Source organism: Leucoraja erinacea, chromosome 26 (genome assembly GCF_028641065.1).
Source record: "Leucoraja erinacea ecotype New England chromosome 26, Leri_hhj_1, whole genome shotgun sequence".
In the NCBI taxonomy this organism is placed as follows: Eukaryota; Metazoa; Chordata; class Chondrichthyes; order Rajiformes; family Rajidae; genus Leucoraja; species Leucoraja erinaceus.
Window position 1 is genome coordinate 32,787,788 of NC_073402.1, and position 25,944 is coordinate 32,813,731.

The window sequence follows — 25,944 nt, forward strand, 5'->3', positions numbered from 1 at the left end:
TGCTATGTGACATTTTATTTGTACTCATGTACCAATGAGCATCAGGAGGGCACAAAGAACTACATATCAGTTCTCATTAAAATATTTCCAAAAGGCAACATCACAAACACCATTTGTAATGGTAATGTCTTCAGTTTTAAATTTCACAATATGTTCTAAATGATGCAGTAAGAGATTAAAATAAACATTTGAGAAGGTTTTTTTACTCTAAGCAAGTGTTATACAAAAGAAACTGGAAGCAAAAAATGATTAATAGAAGATAAAGGAAAAGTAGAAAGTTTGGTTCAGTTATACCATCATTTTAAATTATCTGGGTTGAGGAAGTAAAAGGCTTCCTCACAAGCTCTTTGACTATGATGCCCAAGAGTCATTTTATTTGCTTAAACATTTGCTTGAGAATGAGTCTCTTTAAACCAATTCAATTGGCGGAAAATATGTTTTTTTACGAATGTCACATGTCTTCTAACAATTCACTGAGAAACAAAAGATGATGAGCAGCATATAATTGTCAGCTCAACTGTGGGAGGAAAGCACAGTGAAGTGAAGGAACTGGAGAGATTCATACTCTGGGGGTGGGAGATTAAAGTAGACTTTGGATCAGCAACAAATCTATGGTGTTAAGAGCGTGTAAATGAAAGGCTTCTGATCAGCCTGTTAACTTTCAAATGGGTTCTAATCATTTATGAAAGAGCACATTTGTTTTCAGGAACCTATTTAATCACCAATTTTTTTGCATGCAATTAAACCAAATATTTTCCACTTATACTTGGATGAACCTTTGTCTAATACAGAAAATATGATTCTATGTCAACAAGCTTTGCAGGGAACTTTTATACCCAAATCACTATTGAATAATACTTCAGCCAAACCAAGATATTGTAAAAATGTACGAGTTCCATACAGTCATGTCATTTTATATTATAGTAACATTAATGTATCTTTTCATGCTCCCCAAGCAGTAGGGAGTTACTCCAAGGAGCTGTTCGATGACAGTAACTCGGGTTGGTTGCTAGAAGCTTCAATCTTAGATTCCTCCAAATTTTCTGTAAATAGAGGTGACTGCATCTGCTCAGTGGCACAAGGACACACTTCAGGAGAGAGCTGGATTTCTTGGATAGGACAATCAGCCTTTACAGAAACACCTGGAGTGGATTGTGGACTTTGATAATCTTGGGGGACATTACTGAAGCACAGCGAATCATTTTCCCCAGCCTCTCTATCGTGGCCCTCGTGTGTTGTTTGAACACTCAGATCATGAACCTTTTTATTCAAGTCATTCCTCTCCGTCTGAAGAGCTCGACACAACTTCTCCAGGCGCTGAATCTTTATCTGTAGATTTTCAAATTCTTTGTCACGTTGGGTTTTCTAGTTTTCAATAAAAAAAGTGAAAAGTCAATAAAGCCAATGTTCAACATACTCAGTTATCTGTAAACATTAAGATAACAAGGACACCAAATGTCAGTCTTAATAACTATAGGTATGCCTTCAAGACTTTCAGAAGGCTTTCGACAAGGTCCCACATAAAAGATTAGTATACAAACTTAAAGCACACGGTATTGGGGGTTCAGTATTGATGTGGATAGAGAACTGGCTGGCAGACAGGAAGCAAAGAGTAGGAGTAAACGGGTCCTTTTCACAATGGCAGGCAGTGACTAGTGGGGTACCGCAAGGCTCAGTGCTGGGTCCCCAGCTATTTACAATATATATTAATGATTTGGACAAGGGAATTGAATGCCACATCTCCAAGTTTGCGGATGACACGAAGCTGGGGGGAAGTGTTAGCTGTGAGGAGAATGCTAGGAGGCTGCAAGGTGACTTGGATAGGCTGGGTGAGTGGGCAAATGCATGGCAGATGCAGTATAATGTGGATAAATGTGAGGTTATCCACTTTGGTGACAAAAACAGGAAAGTATACTATTATCTGAATGGTGGCCGATTAGGAAAAGGGGAGATGCAACGAGACCTGGGTGTCATGGTACACCAGTCTTTGAAAGTGGGCATGCAGGTGCAGCAGGCAGTGAAGAAAGCGAATGGTATGTTAGCATTCATAGCAAAAGGATTTGAGTATAGGAGCAGGGAGGTTCTACTGCAGTTGTACAGGGTCTTGGTGAGACCACACCTGGAGTATTGTGTACAGTTTTGGTCTCCAAATCTGAGGAAGGACATTCTTGCCATAGAGGGAGTGCAGAGAAGGTTCACCAGACTGATTCTTGGGATGTCAGGACTTTCATATGAAGAAAGACTGGATAGACTCGGCTTATACGCGCTAGAATTTAGAAGATTGTGGGGGGATCTTATAAAATCTTACAAAATTCTTAAGGTGTTGGACAGGCTAGATGCAGGAAGATTGTTCCCGATGTTGGGGAAGTCCAGAACAAGGGGTCACAGTTTAAGGATAAAGGGAAAATCTTTTAGGACTGAGATGAGAAAAACATTTTTTACACAGAGAGTGGTGAATCTCTGGAATTCTCTGCCACAGAATGTAGTTGAGGCCAGTTCATTGGCTATATTTAAGAGGGAGTTAGATGTGGCCCTTGTGGCTAAAGGGATCAGGGGGTATGGAGAGAAGGCAGGTACAGGATACTGAGTTGGATGATCAGCCATGATCATATTGAATGGCGGTGCAGGCTCGAAGGGCCGAACTGCCTACTCCTACACCTATTTTCTATGTTTCTAACACCATAATCCCAAACAAACCCATCTCTAAACTCTTGAACCGAGTTATCAGCATCCACCTCTGCTACTGTATCCTCGACGTTCTGACCTATAGATCGTAATCACATCAGTGAGGATAGGCAATAATACACCTTCTGTGATGTAACTCCATCTATAATTTTGCAGATAACACCACTATAGTGGGCTAGAACTCAAACATTGACAAGACGGATTAAAGAAGGTAGACAGAGTGGTGTCAAGACAACAACCTCTCCCCTACACCAGCAAGACAAAGGAGCTAGTTATTAACTTCAAGAAGCGAGATGGCATACATGTCCCAGTCAACATCAAAGGTGCAAAAGTGCAGATGGTCGCGAGCTTCAAGTTTCCGGGTATAAATATCATCAATCAGCCCTGGACCACAGCTAGGAAAGTGCCCCAACACCTCTATTTCCTCAGGAGATTGAGGAAGTTTGCATGTCTCCAACTACTCTTGCCAATTTCTGCAGATAGCTTCCTATTGGGATGTGTCACAGCTTGCTTTGGTGACAGCTCTGCCCAAGACTGTACAAAACCACAGAGAGTTGTGGGTGTAGCCCAATCCATCACATAGACCAACCTTCCCACCTTTGATTCCATTTACACCTCACGCTGCCTCGGGAAATCAGCCAACATAATCAAAGACCATTTTCACCCCTGTCATTCCCTCTCCTCCTGTAGGGCTTGAAAGCATGTTCCACCAGATTCAGGAACAGCTTCTTCCCCTCTTACCAGACCAATGAATGGTACTCCCATAAGCAGATCTCCCAAACAACCTCATTCACACCATGTACATTTTCTCTACAACTGTAACACTACAATTCCATAACATTATCTACTGCACTTTGGTTATTTCATTTGTTACACTACCTGTACATGGGTTGATGTACTCATGTATAGGATGATTCGACTGTATTGTATGTAAACAAACCTTCTCACTGTGACTTGGTGTCATTAATAATTTCCATTTTGCAAAGGAAATCAATGATTTTGGCCTTTCTACTATCTTCCAACACCAGTATACGATGAGCAACATGTGATGCCAGTATTGTCTTAGGCAGCTGAATAAAATCAAGCAATGTAAAGAGATGGGATGGGATGAGGCAGGGGGGATGGAGGTACATTTAGCAATTATCATTGTGTGTCCATCATGGAGTTCTGAAGTCAATGGTCAACCATAAAAGCATGTGGTGTTGAAGCAGCATAGTAGGGCTGAATGGCCTACACCTGCTACTGGAAATCACAACTCAGTACTTGAGCCAAATAATTCTGGACTTCTCCAATCTGATGGTCTTGCAGCTTGCTTTCACAGATGGCAAAGCAACCTTCATTTGGTCTCTAATTCGAGCTGTGGATTTGGAAAGTACTGTTTAAAAACACCAAGGATTGACACACAAAAGTTGATTAACTGGATGCAGATTAGATATCACTGCTTTGTGTTAAGATTTAAAATGAACATTCTAGTTCTTGCACCAGAACAGGTCATGTTTACCTCCTCTACCATGTCCAGTAAAGCCTTATTGCTGCTCTCCCATCTGCTCCGATACATTGTCGTCTCCTTTTCCAGTTTTTTAATTTTTTTGGTCATCTTATTAAAAACAGGAAAAAAATATATAGATTAGAATTAACTCTTGAAATATTATAATGACAGAAAGTGATACTACTCAAAGCAAGTTGCAACAAGTTGGTAAAGCTGTCTAGGGGCTAGGTGAGACCATATCCAACAATGTGTGTGCAGTTTTAGTCTCTTCATCTGAGACACAATATCGGTGACGTGGAGGAGATGCAAAGGTATACCTGGCTGATTCCTAGGATGGCAGGACTGATGTATGCAGAGAGATTATAAAACATAGCATAAGAACATAAAACAGGACAGCCCAGGAATGGGTCCTTCATCCCACAATGTATGTGCCAAACATGACCAATGTCTTGAAGACCATTTCTGTCGTTTAAATGGACGAGTTTAGTGCCTGTGCGAGACTCAATGTTGTACCCTTTATCTGTACATTGTGGAGGCTTGATTGTAATCATTTATAGTCTTTTCTGGACTATAGCATGCAAACAGAAGCCTTTCACTGTTCACTGTTCCAGAACAAGGGGTCAGTTTAAGGATAAGGGGGAAATATTTTAGGACCGAGATGAGGAAAACTTTTTTCACACAGAGAGTGGTGAATCTCTGGAATTCTCTGCCGCAGAAGGTAGTTGAGGCCAGTTCATTGGCTATATTTAAGAGGGAGTTAGATGTGGCCCTTGTGGCTAAATGGATCAGGGGGTATGGAGAGAAGGCAGGAACAGGATACTGAGTTGGATGATCAGCCATGATCATATTGAATGGCGGTGCAGGCTCGAAGGGCCGAATGGCCTACTCCTGCACCTATTTTCTATGTTTCTACCTTGGTGCACGTGATAATAAAGTAAACTAACGGAGTCAGTGGTCGAGAGCGACAAACCAGGGAACTTCCTGATTCACACTCGCCTGAACCACCAGCAATGCAGGCGTTAGAATTGGTCGCTACAACGTGGGCTAGAACATTTCTAAAACAAAACCTCTAAATTTCCACTCGGACAAAGTTAAGAGGAGATTTAATACAGACAAAAGATTGACACAAAAAGCTGGAGGAACTCAGCGGGACAGGCAGCAACTCTGGAGAGAAGGAAAGGGTGACTTTTCAGGTCAAGACCATTCTTCAGACATTCTGAAATACTAGAGATATTGATAAAATAAATTATAAAGCTAAGAAGAACTCTAATTATCAGCTTAAAAGAAAGCTGTTTTATCGGCAAAAATTTGCAGGTAAATTTGCAAGGTATAACAAGCCAAATAGTTAATTAAGATTTAAAACCTCAGCCAGTATATCCACTCCATCAAGGTGACTACCTTTACCTTTTCCATCTCTTGCCTGAAAGTTGTAAAAACTTCATTACTTTTTGACAGAGTTGTTTGGAATTCTTCAAACTTTCCTGTATATAGGGCCAGCTGTTAAAATACAAAACAAACATACATAAAAATTAATATGGATTTAAAATTGCGTCACATTTAGGAACAGAACAAGAATGGTTCATGGTTTCCTTCACAGTGAATCTCCAAATCAAAATTCACGTAAATTGTTTGGTTTAGAGATACAGTGCTGAAACAGGCACTTTGGCCCACCGAGACCACACCAACCAGTGATCCGCGCACATTGACACTATCCTACACACACTAAGGACACTTTCCATTTATACCGTCAATTAACCTACAAACCTGCATGTTTTTGGAGTGTATGAGGAAACTCTCGGAGAAAACCGATGCAGTCATTGGAAGAACGTACAAACTCCGCATAGACAACACCCGTGGTCAGGAGCTAACTCGGGTCTCTGGCGTTGCTGCAAGGCAGCAATTCTAGTGCTGCACCACTCTGCTGCCCTATTGTGGGTTGCTAAGTATTTATGTTTTTAATTACATGGTTGCGCCCAGTAACAGAAGAAAGAAAAATGGGATGGAAACAGTTCATGCATGATCCCACTGAATAAAGGGTGACTTACGCCCGCTCTGGTGCTCAGAGTAAGGTGACCAAGGAGACGCAGCTGGGATAGGAAGTGCCTGGTACAACAGGTGAAAGGATAGATTGGGAGGTAGTGCACTCCTTTTGCCATTTACACCAGCAGGCCTCTCTTGCTCTCAGAAGAGGTGGAGTCCACCTTGAAAGGTCTTTAGAAGTCGCAAGCACTCATAGGGCGAGGACACCCAGGCTGTATTCAAGGAGATTTTGAGAGCATTTGAGCTTTTTCCCATGATAGTGGCAATCTCTTACCGTCACAAACATCACAAGAGTATTTGTTTCACAAATCGAGTGCTGGTCATGCAAACAGCGACCTGGCCAATGGAGGTAACTAAAGTGCATTAGGGTTGGGATATTGACCTGAAAAAGCAAGTGATGTTGACTTGCTTCTCCAGTCAGTGAGTGAATGGGGAAGATTTTGGGGAGATAATTGTGGCAACTCTCTTGTGCTTTGAGATGCCTGTTGCAAGGAACCCAACTCATATAGGAGGGCAGATGACGACTGACAAAGAACATACCTGCTGCTTCAGATGAACCTCCTGTTGCTTCATCAATTCACACATTCTTTGGCTTTCCACTGTTTCCTTTAACAGCTAAAGTCCAGACAAGAGATAATATATTAGAACACATATAGCATTATCTACTGTATCCATTGTTGAAGCTGTGGTCTCCAATACATCGGCGAGACCAAACAGACTAGGCGATTGTTTCATTGAACACCTTTGCTCAGTCGGTCTGGACCTACCTGATCTCCCGGTTGCCATACACTTTGATTTCCCACACAGATCTTCCTACATTGTCAGATTGAAGCTAATCACAAATTGGAGGAACAGCATCTCACATTTTGCTTGGGCAGCTTACAACCCAGTGGTATGAATATGGATATCTCCAACTTCAAGCAACCCCTGTGCTCCCTCTCTATCTCTCCCCCACCCAAGTTGCATAAGGTTCCCGTTCTCACCTAGCAAACATCTAACAATGGAATCTTTCCTTTATCATCGTACTTTTGTTCTATATCTCTCTACATCACTGTCCTTTCCCCTGACTAGTCTGAAGAAGGTTCTCGACCCAAAACGTCACCCATTCCTTCTCTCCAGAGATGCTGCCTGTCCCACTGAGTTACTCCAGCATTTTGTGTTTATCTTTGGTTAGATTGGAATCATGATTAGCAAAGAAATGGTGGAGCGAAGGGTCAGTTCTTAGCAATATTCTTCAAGGCATTAACAGGCAAAATACAACAAATACTAGGAATTTAAAAAAAAAATCACCAGGCAGATCTTATGAAGTGAAGAAGGATTAATATTAAAGACTATAGAAATTAAAGTTCAATTAGGTGTAATAAATCTGAAATTCCATCTTTTAAACTGACAAAGAGGGACAAAGTTTAAGGGAGATGTGCAGGGACAAGTTTTGTGGGTGGTGGATGCCTGGAATGCGCTGCCTGAGGTGATCTTCTTCTTGCGTACGGTGTGCAGAGCCTAAAGCTGTAAGACAACTTGCTCTGTTTGATCATGTTTGTGCACGCCAGGTCGAAACAGGGTGGACCACGTTGATGGTTGCAATCTCCCACGCCACCTGAGGTGGTGATGGAAGCAGATACAATAGTGGTGTTTAATAGGCTTTTGGGTATGCGGGGAATGCAAGAATTAGTTTAACTTGACATCATGTTCACCAAGTAGGGCCTGTTCTGTGCTGTACTGTTTTATCTTGGCTCCCTTACCTTACCATTATCCTTGCTTCTGCCTGAACTCTGATCAGCTGGCCTTGAAGCAACGGCCACATATCAGTTGCACCTGATATTGCACCAGGTTCCTGTTCTCACCAGCAAACAGCTAACAATAGCCTGTTTCTTTTATCATTGTTAATTTTTTTGGCATATCTTTGATTCATTTGTTCTATATCTCTCTACGCCACTGTTCATATCTCTCCTATCCCTTTCCCCTGACCAGTCTGAAGAAGGATCTTGACCCGAAAGTCACCCATTCCTTCTCTCAGAGATGCTGTCTATCCCGCTGAGTTACTCCAGCATCTTCGGTTTAAACCAGCATCTGCAGTTCCTTCAGACAATTTCCTGGCCAGGCTTGTTTTCCAGTACAATGTACAATATGGTCCCTCAACAAGTTGGATCATCCATTTACGATTCCAGGAAACCCTCTTGAAGATCAAAAGGGATAAGAGGTGGGAAGGTGAAGGGATGGGGACTAAGGAAAGTGAAGGGGAGAAATGTGTGGAGGGATATTGGAATGTAAGAGCAGTTGGAGCAACCAAATGGAAGGAGAACAGTTGCCTGTTCCTGTTCCGCATGACAGATTATGGCAGCTTTATCATACAGTGAATCAGCTGCTGCACATTTGATTTCTGTCATCATCAGCCTGTGATACCGGCCGGCTCAGCTTGTTTATTGTTTTTTCCCCATCTCCTTATTTTTATTTTTCTTCTCTCTTGAAGTGATGGAACCGTAGAGCACATTGTCCTTTCTGTATTTCATAAGTAGGACATTACAGTGCAGGAACAGGCCATTTGGCCCACAATGTCTGTGCCTAACATGATCCAAGCCAATGATCTTCACTGCCTACATATAATATTTATCCTCCAATTACTGCATATCCATGCGCCCATTTAAATGATTCTAAAACGGCACTATTGTATCTTCCTCCGCCACCACCTCTGGCATTGTGTTCCAGGCAATCTTGTCCTCAACATCTCGTTTAAACTTTCTCCCTCTCAGCTTAAAGCTAAGCCCTCTTGTATTTGATATTTCCAGACTGGGAAAAAGATTCTGACCACCTACCTTATATCTATGCCTCTCATAATTTTATATTCTATCAGATCTCTCCCCAACCTCCGGCATCCCAGAGAAAAAGATCCAAGTCTGTCCAACCTTGCCCAGTAGCTCCATACCACCTAATCCAGGCATCATTCTTGTTAACCTCTTCTGCAAAATTTTCAAAAGCCTCCACATCCTTCCTGTAACAGGTGACCAGAACTGCACGCAATACTCCAAATGCAGTCTGACCAAGCTGCAGCATGGCTTCGCTTCCTGACTCTTATACTCAATGCCCTGACCGATGAAATCGAGCATACTATCTATACGACTTTGTTATCACTCCATCTGCTGGTATTGCCACTTTCCGGCAGTTTCAAAAATCCTACACTCTTTTATCCATGTTCTCTCTACAACTGCTCACATAAACTCAATGGCCAAATGATCTTGTTTACAGCCTTTCCCCATCTCACCATGTTACACTAATCAAGACATCTCCTTCCCTCGGACTTCTAGCTTCTCCTTCTCAGTTCTGACAAAAGATTAACCGTTTCTCTACTCAGACGTGGTCTAACCTGCGGAGTATTTCCAGCATTTTGTCTTTTTATTTTACTCAATTGCAAACTCCAAATCTTTCTGATGTTATGCATTTGTAAATACAGCATAAGCACTCTTCATTCCAATGGCAGCTTTGATAGAACCAATCAATCACAAAAGGCAGAAAACATTGGAAGGAGTACAGGATCCCGATCAATACTGGACTAAGCAAAAACTGAGTCAAGAGTCAAGAGTCAATTTAATTGTCATTTGGACCCCTTGAGGTCCAAACGAAATGCCGTTTCTGCAGCCATACATTACAAACAAATAGACCCCAGACACAACATAATTTACATTTTACATAAACATCCATCACATTGCCTAAGAAGGAAGGTGTCAGTCATTCAACACGAGAACAGGCCATGCAGCTCATCTTGTCCATGCCAACCAAAATGCCCATCTAACCACATCCCATTTGCCTGTGTTTGACCATATACCTGTAAACTTTTCCAATCCATGTACCTACTGAAATGTCTTTTAAATGCATTGTAGCTGCCTCAACTACATTCTCCGGCACCTTGTTCCGTATACCCACTGCCTTCTGTGTGAAAAACCTGCCCCTCAGGTACCTATTATTATATTTCCTCACTTTAAACCTGTGCCCCCTGGATCTTGATTCCCCCACCTTGAGTAACAACTGCGCAAGTAGAAAACAAATGTAAAACAATAATCAAGAGAATTTAAACTCTGGAAGTTTGCTTCCCGCTGGGTTGTGGAAGCTGAGTCTGAATAATTTTAAGGCAGGTCAATAGTTTCTCAATAAGCAAGGAGTGGGGCAAAAGGAAGGACTGGAGAGGGCACAGAGATTCACCAGGATATTATCTTGGATGGAGTATTTCCGTTACACAGTGACTGGTTAGGGTGGGCTTGTTTTCCCTGGAACGGAGAAGCAGAGGGGGGGTCTGATGGAGATGTGCAAAACTATAAAGACCATAGATTGGTGTAGAGAGACAGAGAGAGAGAGACAGAGACAGAGAGAGGGGGAGAGAGAGAGACAGAGAGAGGGTGGGAGAGACAGAGAGAGGGGGAGAGAAGAGAGGGAGAGGGGGAGAGAGAGAGATGGAGACAGGGAGAGGGGGAGACAGGGAGAGACAGAGAGAGAGACAGAGAGAGGGGGGAGAGACAGAGAGAGGGGAGAGAGGGGAGAGAGATGGAGACAGGGAGAGAGAGAGAGAGGGGGAGAGACAGAGAGAGGGGGAGAGACAGAGAGAGAGATAGAGAGAGAGACAGAGAGAGAGATAGAGAGAGAGACAGAGAGAGAGAGAGGGGGAGGGGGAGAGAAGAGAGACAGAGACGGAGACAGGGGGAGATGGAGACAGGGAGAGGCGGAGACAGGGGGAGATGGAGACAGGGAGAGGCGGAGACAGGGAGAGACGGAGAGAGCGAGACGGAGAGAGGGAGACGGAGAGAGGGAGACGGGGAGAGGGAGATGGGGAGAGGGAGACGGAGAGAGAGACGGAGAGAGAGAGTTGTAATCCAGAACAAAATGCCTGAGGTGAAATAGGTACTTTTAAAAATCTGAACAAACACTTGAATCGCCAAGACACAGAAAATTATGGATCAAGTCCTGGTAAATAGAATCAGTTTCGATGGATACATAATGGCAGGCAGGGTGTGGTGGGCTGAAAGACATGTTTGTATGACGTTACAATTCTTGCTCACCCCTCCAAATAGCTCCTATTTTTGTCTGTTTACACTGGGCAAATTGCCTGGAAACATTTATATCCTCTTAGGGTATCATTGTAAAAGTATATTGTCACATCAGCATGTTGAATAACACTGGTGAGAGAGAAGTTTAGAGATTAAATACTCACATAATCTTTTTCTTTCTGGTGCTTTTCCTCGGCTTCTTTCAACAACTCCTGTGCCTGCTGGAGTTTGGCATCGATGAGCTGTTGTTGTAGATCTTTGTGTTTAAATACCTTGTCAATGTGCTGTGAACACGATTAAAAATTGTTACCCTCTTTAAACCACTGTTCTGCCCCACAACAGATGGAGGATGGAGGATGTCCAGGTGATCTGTTCTTGGGCAAGGTCTCACATCCTGTAACCTACTGGGCTCAGACTGAACTTTCCAAAGGGAAGTTTTGTATGTCATACTTCCAATATAAATCCCTGTACACAATCCCCACCCTCTTACATTGGCGTTCCTTGTAAGTAAGCTTTGGCTTCTTTTCATTCAGAATGAAAACAGAGGAAGACAAAGGGGTTAATTAAGAGGGGAAAAAAGAGAACAAAAGAAAGTTTGCGGGGAATATAAAAACTAAAAGCTTCTTCAGATATGTAAAAGATTAGTGAAGACAAATGTAGGTCCCTTATAACCAGAGACAGGGGAATTTATAATGGGAAACAAGGAAATAGCAGAACAGTTAAACGAGTCCTTTGGTTCTGTCTTCACTAAGGAAGACACAAAAAATCTCCCAGAAATATTAGGGGACCGAGGATCTAGTGGGAGAGAGGAGCTGAAGGAAATCCACATTAGTCAGGAAATGGCGTTAGGTAAAGCGTTGTGACTGAAGGCAGATCAATGCCCAGGGCCTGATGGTTTGCATCCCAGGGTACTCAAGGAGGTGGCCTACAAATCATGGATGTATTGGTGATCGTTTTCCAATGTTCACTTGACTCTGGATCAGTTCCTGTGGACTGGAGGGTAGCCAATGTAACTCTACTTTTCAAGAAAAGAGGGAGAGAGAAACAGGGAATTATAGACCAGTTAACCTAACAGCGGTAGTGGGGAAGATGCTCGAGTCGATTTTTAAAGATGTTATAGCAGCGCATTTGTAATGCAGTGAAAGGATCGGTCAAAGTCTGCATAGATTTATGAAGGGGAAAATCATACTTGACTGATCTTCTGGAATTTTTTGAGGATGTAAAAAGTAGAACGGATAAGGAAGAGCCAATGGAAGTGGTGTATCTGGAATTTCAAAAAGCCTTTGACAAGATCTCACACAAGAAACTAGTGTGCAAATTTAGAGCACATGGTATTGGGGATAGGGTATTGACATGGATAGACAAGTAGTTGGCAGACAGGAAGCAAAGAGTAGGACAACGGGTCCTTTTCAGCATGGTAAGCAGTGACTAGTGGGGTGCCGGAAGGCTCAGTGCTGGGACCCCAGTTATTTACCATACAATAGACAATAGGTGCAGGAGTAGGCCATCTCTGGTGTGGTGAATCTCTGGAACTCTCTGCCACAGAAGGTAGTTGAGGCCAGTTCATTGGCTATATTTAAGAGGGAGTTAGATGTGGCCCTTGTGGCTAAAGGGATCAGGGGGCATGGAGAGAAGGCAGGTACAGGATACTGAGTTGGATGATCAGCCATGATCATATTGAATGGCGGTGCAGGCTCGAAGGGCCGAATGGCCTACTCCTGCACCTATTTTCTATGTTTCTATTCGACCCTTCGAGCCAGCACCGCCATTCAATGTGACCATGGCTGAGCATCCCCAATCAGTACCCCTTTCCTGCCTTCTCCCCATATCCCCTGACTCCGCTATCTTTAAGAGCCCTATCTAGCTCTCTCTTGAAAGTATTCAAGGAACCGGCTTCCACCGCCCTCTGAGGCAGAGAATTCCACAGACTCACAACTCTCTGTGAGAAAAAGTTTCCTCTTCCCCGTTCTAAATGGCTTACCTCTTATTCTTAAACTGTAGCCCCTGGTTTTGGACTCCCCCAACATCGGAAACATGTTTCATGCCTCTATCATGTCCAAACCCTTAATAATCCTATATGTTTCAATAAGATCCCCTCTCATCCTTCTAAATTCCAGAGAATACAAGCCCAGCCGTTCCATTCTCTCAGCATATGACAGTCCCGCCATCCCGGGAATGAACCTTGTAAACCTATGCTGCACTCCCTCAATAGCAAGGATGTCCTTCCTCAAATTAGGGGACCAAAACTGCACACAATACGCCAGGTATGGTCTCACTAAGGCTCTGTACAACTGCAGAAGGACCTCTTTGCTCCTATACTCGACTCCTCTTGTTTTAAAGGCTAACATGCCATTCGCTTTCTTCACTGCCTGCTGTGCCTGTATGCTTACTTTCATAGACTGATGAACAAGGACCCCCAGATCCCGTTGTACTTCCCCTTTTCCCAACATGACACCATTTAGATAGTAATCTGCCTTCCTGTTTTTGATACCAAAGTGGATAACCTCACATTTATCCACATTCAACTTCATCTGCCATGCATCTGCCCACTCCCCCAACCTGTAAATAGCAGCGGTCCCAGCACCGAGCCTTGCGGTACTGCCTGCCATTCTGAAAGGGACCCGTTAATCCCTCTTCTTTGTTTCCTGTCTGCCAACTAATTTTCTATCCATGTCAGCACTCTACCCCCAATACCATGTGCTCTAATTTTGCCCACTAATCTCCAATGTGGGACCTTATCAAATGCTTTCTGAAAGTCCAGGTACACTACATCCACTGGCTCTCCAGTGTCAAATTTTCCTAGTTACATCCTCAAAAAATTCCAGATTAGTCAAGCATGATTTCCCCTTCGTAAATCCATATTAACGATTTAAACGAGGGAATTAAATGTGACATCTCCAAGTTTGCAGATGACACAAAGCTGGGTGGCAGTGTGAGCTGCGATGAGGATGCTATGAGGCTGCAGGGTTACTTGGATAGGTTGGGTGAGTGGGCAGATGCATGGCAGATGCAGTACAATGTGGATAAGTGTGATGTTATCAACTTTGGTGGCAAGAACAGGAAGGCAGATTATCAGATTAATGGTGTCAGATTAGGAAAAGGGGAGGTGCAACGAGACCTGGGTGTGCTTGTACATCAGTCACTGAAAGTAAGCATGCAGTGAAGAAAGCTAATGGCACGTTGGCCTTCATTGCGAGAAGATTTGAGTTTAGAAGCAAGGACGTCCTACTGCAGTTGTACAGGGCCTCGGTGAGGCCGCACCTGGAGTATTGTGTGCAATTGTGGTCTCCTAATTTGAGGAAGGACATTATTTCTATTGAGGGAGTGCAGCGTAGGTTCACCAGGTTAATTCCCGGGATGGCAGGACTGACGTATAATTAAAGCATGGGTCGATTGGGCTTGTATTCACTTAGGATGAAGGGATCTTATAGAAACATATAAAATTCTTAAAGGATTGGTTCAAGTTCAAGTTCAAGTGAGTTTATTGTCATGTGTCTCTGTATAGGACAATGAAATTCTTGCTTTGCTTCAGCACACAGAACATAGTAGGCATTTACTACAAAAGTTGTAATTGAGCCTTTTATGTTTTGAGTCTTATAGAAACATATAAAATTCTTAAAGGATTGGACAGACCAGATGCAGGGAAAATGTTCCCGATGTTGTGGGAGCCCAGAACCAGGAGTCACAGTTTAAGAATAAGGGGTAGGCCATTTAGGACTGAGATGAGGGAAAGAAAATTCACCCAGAGAGTTGTGAATCTGTGGAATTCACTGCCACAAAAGACAGTGGAGGCCAATTCACTGGATGTTTGCAAGAGAGAGTTAGATTTAGCTCTTAGGGCTAAAGGAACCAGGGGATCTGGGGAAAACACAGGAACCGGAGAATGATTTTAGATGATCATATTGAATGGCGGTGCTGGGTCGAAGGTCCGAATGGCCAACTCCTGTACCCATTTTTCTATGTTTCTGATATGTCTTTATATAATGTGCCTAAATAGTCCAAACATACTTATATTCAGTACCCCAACCTGTAAACAGGCGGTAATAAAAAGGAGTAGCAGATGGTGTTTTGTACAGACCCAAAGGGTCCCGGCCCAAAACATCACCTATCCATTTTCTCCAAATACTGCCTGACCCTCTGAGTTACTCCAGGATTTTGTGTCTATCTTTGGTAAACTGGTTAATATTTGCAATTAAATACTGCAGACCTATCGCAAAGGCATCAGAACCACCCCTCCCGAAACAGTCATGCATGCAGGAGACATACTGTCATTAATTCTATTCTTATAAATTGTAATGCAAAGGAATCTGATCAGATTTACTCTGATATCAGGTCATTTAATTTGATACGTACCCCAAATTACTTCAAAAGTAAACATGAAAGGGAGATTTCAGACTCAAGAGAAACAACAGGTTAATGTTCCAAAATACTTAGGGCCCTCTGATATCTAACCCCCAACGTCTATTTTCTGACACTATCGCATAGAATATAGTTTTATCATTTAACTTCATACATACAGTTGCAAAAGCAAGCAAATACCACAGAAATACAGCAGTTCATTTCAAATACTTTCTACCAGGAAACCCCGTGCTGGGTGTAGTGTTGCATGTAACCCTAAGTAATACAGTGTGGAAACAGGCCCTTCGGCCCAACTTGGCCACATCAAACAACACGTCCATCTACACTAGTTCCACCTGCCTGCGTGTGGCCCATATCACTTTAAACTTGTCTGTGCTTGTCTAAATGCTTCTTAAATGTTGCGATAATACCTGCCTCAACTACCTCCTCCGGCAACTTGTACCATACACCCACCACCCTTTGTGTGATCAAAGAAATGGGAGCCAATAGAATAATTGCCTCTGCAGTTCCCATACTGTGGTAGATGCACAGATTCTGGGAATTGAGAACCAGAGGACATAGTTTAACATAGAAACATAGAAATTAGGTGCAGGAGTAGGCCATTCGGCCCTTCGAGCCTGCACCGCCATTCAATATGATCATGGCTGATCATCCAACTCAGTATCCCGTACCTGCCTTCTCTCCATACCCCCTAATCCCCTTAGCCACAAGGGCCACATCTAACCCCCTCTTAAATATAGCCAATGAACTGGCCTCAACTACCCTCTGTGGCAGAGAGTTCCAGAGATTCACCACTCTCTGTGTGAAAAAAGTTCTTCTCATCTCGGTTTTAAAGGATTTCCCCATTATCCTTAAGCTGTGACCCCTTGTCCTGGACTTCCCTAACATCGGGAACAATCTTCCTGCATCTAGCCTGTCCAACCCCTTAAGAATTTTGTAAGTTTCTATGAGATCCCCTCTCAATCTCCTAAATTCTAGAGAGTATAAACCAAGTCTATCCAGTCTTTCTTCATAAGACAGTCCTGACATCCCAGGAATCAGTCTGGTGAACCGTCTCTGCACACCCTCTATGGCAATAATGTCACTTCCTCAGATTTGGAGACCAAAACTGTATGCAATACTCCAGGTGTGGTCTCACCAAGACCCTGTACAACTGCAGTAGAACCTCCCTGCTCCTATACTCAAATCCTTTTGCAATGAAAGCTAACATACTATTTGCTTTCTTTACTGCCTGCTGCACCTGCATGCCTACCTTCAATGACTGGTGTACCATGACACCCAGGTCTCGCTGCATCTCCCCCTTTCCCAATCGGCCACCATTTAGATAATAGTCTGCTTTCCCGTTTTTGCCACCAAAATGGATAACCTCACATTTATCCACATTATACTGCATCTGCCAAACATTTGCCCACTCACCCAGCCTATCCAAGTCGCCTTGCAGTGTCCTAGCATCCTCCTCACAGCTAACACTGCCCCCCAGCTTAGTGTCATCCGCAAACTTGGAGATATTGCCTTCAATTCCCTCATCCAGATCATTAATATATATTGTAAATAGCTGGGGTCCCAGCACTGAGCCTTGCGGTACCCCACTAGTCACTGCCTGCCATTGTGAAAAGGACCCGTTTACTCCTACTCTTTGCTTCCTGTTTGCCAGCCAGTTCTCTATCCACATCAATACTGAACCCCCAATGCCGTGTGCTTTAAGTTTGTATACTAATCTCTTATGTGGAACCTTGTCGAAAGCCTTCTGGAAGTCCAGATACACCACATCCACTGGTTCTCCCCTATCCACGCTACTAGTTACATCCTCGAAAAATTCTATAAGATTCGTCAGACATGATTTACCTTTCGTAAATCCATGCTGACTTTGTCACCACTTTCCAAATGTGCTGCTATCCCATCTTTAATAACTGACTCTAGCAGTTTCCCCACTACCGATGTTAGACTAACTGGTCTGTAATTCCCCATTTTCTCTCTCCCTCCCTTCTTAAAAAGTGGGGTTACGTTTGCTACCCGCCAATCTTCAGGAACTACTCCAGAATCTAAAGAGTTCTGAAAGATTATTACTAATGCATCCACTATTTCTGGAGCTACTTCCTTAAGTACTCTGGGATGCAGCCTATCTGGCCCTGGGGATTTATCGGCCTTTAATCCATTCAATTTACCCAACACCACTTCCCGGCTAACCTGGATTTCACTCAATTCCTCCAACTCCTTTGACCCGCGGTCCCCTGCTAATTCCGGAAAATTATTTATGTCTTCCTTAGTGAAGACGGAACCAAAGTAGTTATTCAATTGGTCCGCCATATCCTTGTTCCCCATGATCAACTCACCTGTTTCTGACTGCAAGGGACCTACATTTGTTTTAACTAATTTCTTTCTTTTCACATATCTATAACATTTTTTACAGTCAGTTTTTATGTTCCCTGCCAGTTTTCTTTCATAATCTATTTTTCCTTTCCTAATTAAGCCCTTTGTCCTCCTCTGCTGGTCTTTGAATTTCTCCCAGTCCTCCGGTATGCTGCTTTTTCTGGCTAATTTGTACGCATCATCCTTCGCTTTGATACTATCCCTGATTTCCCTTGTTATCCATGGATGTACTACCTTCCCTGATTTATTCTTTTGCCAAACTGGGATGAACAATTTTTGTAGTTCATCCATGCAGTCTTTAAATGTCTTCCATTGCATATCCACCGTCAACCCTTTTAGAATTAATTGCCAGTCAATCTTGGCCAATTCACGTCTCATACCCTCAAAGTTACCTTTCTTTAAGTTCAGAACCATTGTTTCTGAATTAACAATGTCACTCTCCATCCTAATGAAGAACTCAACCATATTATGGTCACTCTTGCCCAAGGGGGCACGTACAACAAGATTGCTAACTAACCCTTCCTCATTACTCAATACCCAGTCTAAAATAGCCTGCTCTCTCGTTGGTTCCTCTACATGTTGATTTAGATAACTATCCCGCATACATTCCAAGAAATCCTCTTCCTCAGCACCCCTGCCAATTTGATTCACCCAATCTATATGTAGATTGAAGTCACCCATTATAACTGTTTTGCCTTTGTCACACGCATTTCTAATTTCCTGTTTGATACCATCTCCAACTTCACTACTACTGTTAGGTGGCCTGTACATAACACCCACCAGCGTTTTCTGCCCCTTAGTGTTTTGCAGCTCTACCCATACCGATTCCACATCCTCCAAACTAATGTCCTTCCTTTCCATTGCATTAATCCCCTCTCTAATCAGTAACGCTACCCCACCTCCTTTTCCTTTCTGTCTATCCCTCCTGAATATTGAATATCCCTGGATGTTCAGCTCCCAGCCTTGGTCACCCTGGAGCCATGTCTCCGTGATCCCAACTATATCATAGTCATTAATAGCTATCTGCACATTCAACTCATCCACCTTATTACGAATGCTCCTTGCATTGAGACACAAAGCCTTCAGGCTTGTTTTTAGAACACTCTTACCCCTTATACAATTGTTGAAAAGTGGCCCTTTTTGATTTTTGCCCTGGTTTTGTCTGCCTGCCACTTTTACTTTTCACCTTGCTACCTATTTCTTCTACCCTCATTTAACACCCCTCAGTCTCTACGCTCACACATTTAAGAAACCCTTTCCCTTTAACTCCATCCTCCACTATCCCATTCGACACCCCACCCCCCTTATTCAGTTTAAAGCCACCCGTGTAGCAGTGGCAAACCTGCCTGCCAGAATGCTGGTCCGATAAGATGAGGGGGGAAAGATGAGCTGGTTTAAGATGAGGGGGGAAAGATTTAATAAGAACCTGAGGGGTAACTTTTTCCACACAAAGGGCGGTGGGTGTATGGAACAAGCTGCCAGAGGAGGTAGTTGAGGCAGGGACTATCCCAATGTTTAAGAAAAAGTTAGACAGGTACATGGATAGTCCAGGTTTGGAGGGAGGCAGGTGGGACTAGTGTAGCTGGGACATGTTGGCCGGTGTGGGCAAGTTGGGCTGAAGGGCCTGTTTCCACGCTGTAACACTCTATGATATGAACAATAATAGCTATAGGCTTAAATTCCATTCGGTTATTTCACTCTGATACAGGAAATATTCCAATAAACATTATAGTTGAGTTCTGTTAATTTACCTCCTCTCGCAGCTCATACTGTTCGATAAGTTTCTTTAATTTCTCAGCCAGCTCCATGTTTTCCTGGCGCAGTTTGGAGTTTCGTTCATTGTGTTGTTCCATCTGTGCCTGAATATCGTTTAGAGTTACCTGGAAGTGAGAAGTGATCTCTTTACGCTTTTCCTCCTCATCTCTTCCACGTTGAACACCTTCTTCCTGTGGAAAACAGATGTAATGACAACACTCCTCCAAAACTTGGTAAAGTGACAAGCTTTAGGCATCCTGAATTTACTTGCTGCATATTTCACATTTCCAAACAGAGAGCACTCAGCCTCATTTGCGCTGTCAGTAAGGAACATCATGAAGATGAGGTAGAGAAGGTTCAAGTCGCCAACAGATTTCAATGGCAAATCATTATTATAGGTTAGTCAAAGATATTTAGTTCCTTTGTACAAGAGCAGGAAAATTAGTGCTCAAGTAATTAACAACATTCAAGCGGTCTTTATTGCCTGGGCAACAGATAGCAAGAGTAAGGAAGGCTTAATTCAATGTGCAGGCTTTTGCCGAGATTAAATCTGGAGCACTGTCTATTCATCAAGTCTTACAATTTAAGGAAGGATAAAACTACCTTAAAGACAGAGCAATGAATGTTCACTAGATAGATTCCTGGAAATGATGATGAAATGTTAAGGCCTGTACTATAAAAGCAATGTGGATGCTGTGTCCTCAAACATGGTTAAGGCAAACACAGATAGATCCTTGAATTAAATGGGAATAGTTGGGGATCAAGCAGGTAATGTAATTAGATTCAGAGTTGTTCAGCATTGAAACAGGCCTTTGGAACACTTCTCCCTTAAATCTCTGTGCATACTACACAGGGATTGGAATAGACTGAAGATGCTCTAATGCACCCAAGGTTTATAGATCCAATGGTCCTTTAGCATGCAGCCGAACCACCTGTGGTACATAGTTCCCACTCTCCCAGGCAAGAGAATTTATTATCAGATACAGATATAAAATAACTGAATCTGCAATTGTCACAGCGCTAGGTGATATGGTCTGCCGACCTGTCTGGAACCACCAGATCAGCTTACCTTCAGAGTTCGATTGTGACGTTGCAGCTCACGGCATAAGCTCTCCAGTTTGCTTCTTGCCAGAATAGCTTTGCTGTGCTCATTCCGCAAGTGATCCTTCTCTTGGATGATCTGGGTTTGTTTCTTTTGCAGTAATCTCATTTGCTTTTGAGTATTTCTATGTTCTTCAAGCTGCAGAAAGACTGCTTACAGTTGGTACCAAACTTACATTGCATAATTTCAAGTGAAAAATAAAACATTTTTCTGAACGTGTAATTTCAGCATGTTATGAAAATAAAATTCAGGACCATATCTGAGGAAGGATGTGCAGGCCCTGGAGAGGGTCCAGAGGAAGTTTACAAGAATGATTCCAGGAATGTATGGGTTAACATATGATGAGCACTTAACAGCACTGGGCCCCTACTCGTTGGAGTCTAGAAGGTTGAGCGGGGACCTTATTGAAACTTACAGAATAATGAAACGCATAGACAGGGTGGATGTGGCAAGGATGTTTCCACTGGTGGAAGAGTCTAGGACCAGAGGTCACTGCCTCAGAATTAAAGAGCGCTCTTTAAGAAAGGTGAGGAGGAACCTCTTTAGTCAGAAGGTAGTTAATCTGTGGAACTCATTGCCACAGAGGGCTGTGGAGGCCAAGTCAGTGGATATTTTTAAGGCAGAATATAGACAAATTCTTGATTAGAATGGGTGTCAAGGGTTATGGGGTGAAGGCAGAAAAATGGGATTAGAAGGCAGAGATCAGCCATGATAGAATGGCAGAGTGGACTCAATGGGCCGAATGGCCTAATTCTACTATAATTTATGAACTTGTGACCACTGAATCAACATTTTACCAGTAAAAATCATCTAATACAGGAATAATAAAAGCAACTCGAAGTTGTAAATTAGCCTGAGTGAATCCTGCATCAGCACTCCCAAGTCCCTTTGCACCTCCAATATCTGAATATGTCCCCATTTAGAAAATAATCTACACCTTTATTCCTACGATCAAAGTGCATGGCTGAGCTGTAGGACTATGGTTCTATTCAACTTGGCAATTAAGTTCAGAATTATGAAGTTGTAAGGAATTGTAGATGCTGGAATTTTGAGGAAAACACAAAGTGCTTGAGGAATTCAGCAGGAATGGGCAAGCAATGTTTCAGGTTGGGATCCTTCAAACTGATTGGAGTAGCAGGGGAAAAGCTGGAACAGAAAGGCGTGCGCAGGACATAGCGTGGCAAGTGATAGATGTAGGTGAGGGACTTTGATCAAAGTCTGAAGAAGGGCTCTGATCGTGTGAATTAAGAATAAGGGGTAAGCCATTTAGGACTGAGATGAGGAAAAACGTTTTCACCCAGAGAGTTGTGAATCTGTGGAATTCTCTGCCAGCAGTGGAGGCCAATTCACTGGATGTTTTCAAGAGTTAGATTTAGCTCTTCGGGCTAAAGAAATCAAGGGATATGGGGAAAAAGCAGGAATGGGTTAATGATTTTGGATGATCAGTCATGAATGGCCCACTCCTGCACCTATTTTTCTATGTTTCTATCTGAAACATCACCTGTCCATTCCTCCCCAGATGTAACCTGACCCAGAGTCCATCCAGCAGTCTGGCAGGGATTTGCCATGCCAAAGAAAAACTGGTTGATGTGAGATGTGGCACAAATTCTATGCTGTCCAACTTTTTAATAACAAAACGCAGGTTGACTATTTTTCCAGATAGTGTGCATGATTGATTAACACATTGTAATATCAACACAGTAATTAGCTTGTGTGCTGATTGTAGTTGGCAGCCTGAATAACGATCATACATTTTACACCATTCTGCTCACCATATCTGCATATTTTTTGCAGAGTGCAGCAAGCTTCTCCTCCGGGGTACTCAAAGTGTTTAACGTCTGCATCAGTAACGTAATTTCCTTTCCTGAAAAATATGATCACGTATTAGAAATGTAACGGGATGAACGTCTTTCAACAGTTGATCAATGTTTGAAAATTCCCCAACATATTTTGGTCTTTAGTTCTTCTCACCTTTATGAGGAGAGAACATGACAGAATCAGCAGGGTTAAGGTGGTGACGGTGAGCTAAAGGGCTCCATAAAAAATCGGTCAAAACTAAGCATGCACAAGCTGCTTTTGAGTAGCAAAACTATCCTCCACGATACACTACCTTGCAGCTCAACATATCCCTCACAATATGCAAAACACTGCAGCTGTTTAAAATTGTCAAATAAACAAAAACTTGTGGAATCATTCAGTACATCAACATCTGTGAAAGAAGTGGTTATTTTAACCCGATGTTCTTTCAGAAGAGCAGTTGTGATGAAAATTATTGATCTAAATGTCAACTTTGTTTCTCTCCACTAATGCTGCCTACATTCCTGGCGTTTTCCATTCGCACATTTGTTGCTAATATTATCACTAAGCCAAAAGATCAAAGGAATGATGTGGAGGATGACACAAACATCGCAGGGTGTATCTTAAATTGAAACGTCAAACTAATGGCACAACATAGGATACACGGATACTATTTGGATAAGAACGTACATGGCCTGATGCAAGTTTGCAAATTACACCAAAGTGGGTAGACACCAAATGCTATTTGAAGGAATGGGTGACGTTTCGGCTGAAGACTCTTCTCGACCTGAAATGTCACCCATTCCTTCTCTCCAGAGATGCTGCCTAGCCCACTGAGTTACTCCAGCGTCTTGTGTCTATCTTTGGTGTAAACCAGCATCTGCAGTTCCTTCATACATTAAACTGAGTGGTAGACTCAAAATGCTGGAGTAAAATGTGGGCAGGCAGCATCTCTGGATAGAAGTGAGTGTTATTGTAGATGGTGATGATGGTTGTCAGAAATTGCAGCGGGATCTTGATTGGTTGGGCAGGTGGGCTGAGGAACATTGATGGAATTTAATTTAAAAAATGTGCGGTGTTGCATATTGGGAAGTCTAACAAGGGCCAGACCTGCACAGTGATCGGTAGGGCTCTGGGGAGTATTCTAGAGCAGAGGGATCAAGGAGTGCATGTACATAGTTCCTTGAAGGTGGTGTCACAGGTAGGTGGGGAGGTCAAAAAGTATTTTGGCACATTGGCCTTCATCAGTCAGAGTATTGAGTATAGAAGTTGGGAGGACATGTTACAGTTATACGTTGGTGAGGCCACATTATTATGTTCAGTTTTGGTCACCGCGTTATAGGAAGGCTTGTTGTCAAGCTGGAAAGGATGCAGAGAAGATTTACAAAGATGATGTCAGGACTCGAGAGCCTGAGCTAACGGGAGAGGTTGTGTAGTCTTGGAATTTATTTCTTGGAGCGCAGGAGGATGGGGGTGATCTTAGAGAGATGTAGAAAATCATGAGAGATCAGGTAAACACACAGAGTCTTTTACCCAGAGTAGGGGATTCAAGGAACAGAGGATGAGGTTTAAGGTGAGGGGGAAAAGATTTAATAGGGACCTGAAGAGTGACTCCATGACTCTAAAGCCTGACATTGCATTGGATATATCAAGGCTTCCACAATATCATATCTCATTTTGCATGCCTACTTGCACCATTAGCCAAGTTTCACTGTACAGACATTCTGCCATCCATTTGACAATGCAAACTTTCTCCAGATATACCTAAACCAGATAAAATACAAGCATAGTGAATTACCAGATACAAAAGAGACTGCAGATGCTGGAGTTTTGTTCTGGGGGAACTTTGTGGGTCAGGTGACAATTGCAGAGGAAAATGGACAACTCACATTTCGGGTTGGGACCCTTCTTCAGACAAATTAAGGCCTGAAACATCATCTATTTCCCTCCACAGATCGTTCAAGTTCACCTTTATTGTCACTTAGCTAACTAAAGTACAGCCATACAGCCATACTAAGTAAAAAGCAACAATACACACAGCCACATAAAATAAAATTTAACATAAACATCCACTACAGTGGAATCCACATTTCTCACTGTGATGAAAAGCAAGACGCTTCCTCACCCATTGAGTTCCTCCAGCAGTTTGTCAATCACTGTTCACTCTGTTTTCCTTCATTTTCAAAACATGTGATGGAAGGCATCACTCTCTCGTTTAGCTTAGAGACACAGCACGGAAACAGGCCCTTCTTCCCGTGCCGACCAGTGATTCCCATACACTAATGCTCTCCTACACACTAGGGACAATTTACAATTTTACCGAAGCCATTTCACCTACAAACCTGTACGCCTTTGGAACATGGGGGGAAACTGGAGGACCTGGGGAAAACCAATGTGGTCACGGCGGGAACGCACAAACTCCATACAGGCAGCACCCGTAGTCAGTATCGAAGCCGGGTCTCTGGGGCTGTGAGGCAGCAACTCTATCGCTGTGCCACCATCCAGGTAACCATTCCCCAATGCTCAGCTAGTGTTCACATCTTGGCTCTTGAGCTTTAACACACCAAGATCTTTCCACCATTTAAATCACAAATGGGATCATGATGGAATAGATTCCCATTCGGCTGGAACAGTATCAACAAATCTTAAGCTGAACATCATTGACTTGATTGGCATCCTCTCAACCCCTCCACTTGCTAACCATAACATACCATCTATCTGCATACGGTTTATATCCCTCTATTCTCTACATGTTCATATGTCTAAGTGCCTCTTAAATATTGCTATTTTATCTGCTTCCATCAGCAAATACCACTGTGTAAAAAACATGCCCAATCTCCTTTAAACTTATCCCTCTAACCTCAAATCCATGCTTCTATTCTTATGCAACTCTTAAATTTTATATACTTCTGTCAGCTTCGACACTCCAGTCCCAGTCAAAACAATCCAAGTCTCTCCAAATTCTCCTTTCTTTCGAGACAACATCTTGCTGAACTGCTTTGGCACAGTCTCCAAAGCCTCCACATCATTCCTGTGATGCGTTGACCAGAACTGCATGCAATACTCTAGAAGTGACCAAGCCAAAGTTTTTCCAGGTGCAATACAACTTCCCAACTTTTGTAACTAATTCCCTGATGGATAAAGGCAAGTGCACCATATGCCCTCTTTACTACCATATCTATTCATGCTTAAGATAGAACTGCAGATGCTGGAAAAAAATCAAAGGTAGACAAAAATGCTGGAGAAGCTCAGCGGGTGAGGCAGCATCTATGGAGCAAAGGAATAGGTGACGTTTCGGGTCGAGACTCTACTTC

The 25,944-nt window shown here is 42.9% G+C and overlaps 1 protein-coding gene across 1 annotated transcript in view; it reads right to left on the minus strand.

Moving 5' to 3' along the window:
* LOC129709963 (alpha-taxilin-like) overlaps positions 1-25,944 on the minus strand; it is a 39,152-nt gene continuing 13,208 nt past the window's right edge. Inside the window, exons 4-11 of the mRNA XM_055656680.1 lie at positions 22,606-22,697; positions 20,801-20,971; positions 19,728-19,922; positions 11,412-11,531; positions 6,755-6,829; positions 5,579-5,671; positions 4,187-4,282; positions 1-1,365 (exon numbers count right to left, since the gene is read on the minus strand). Coding sequence (XP_055512655.1) covers positions 967-1,365; positions 4,187-4,282; positions 5,579-5,671; positions 6,755-6,829; positions 11,412-11,531; positions 19,728-19,922; positions 20,801-20,971; positions 22,606-22,697 — 1,241 coding nt within the window. The 3' untranslated portion in view covers positions 1-966. The remainder of the gene's footprint in view (positions 1,366-4,186; positions 4,283-5,578; positions 5,672-6,754; positions 6,830-11,411; positions 11,532-19,727; positions 19,923-20,800; positions 20,972-22,605; positions 22,698-25,944) is intronic.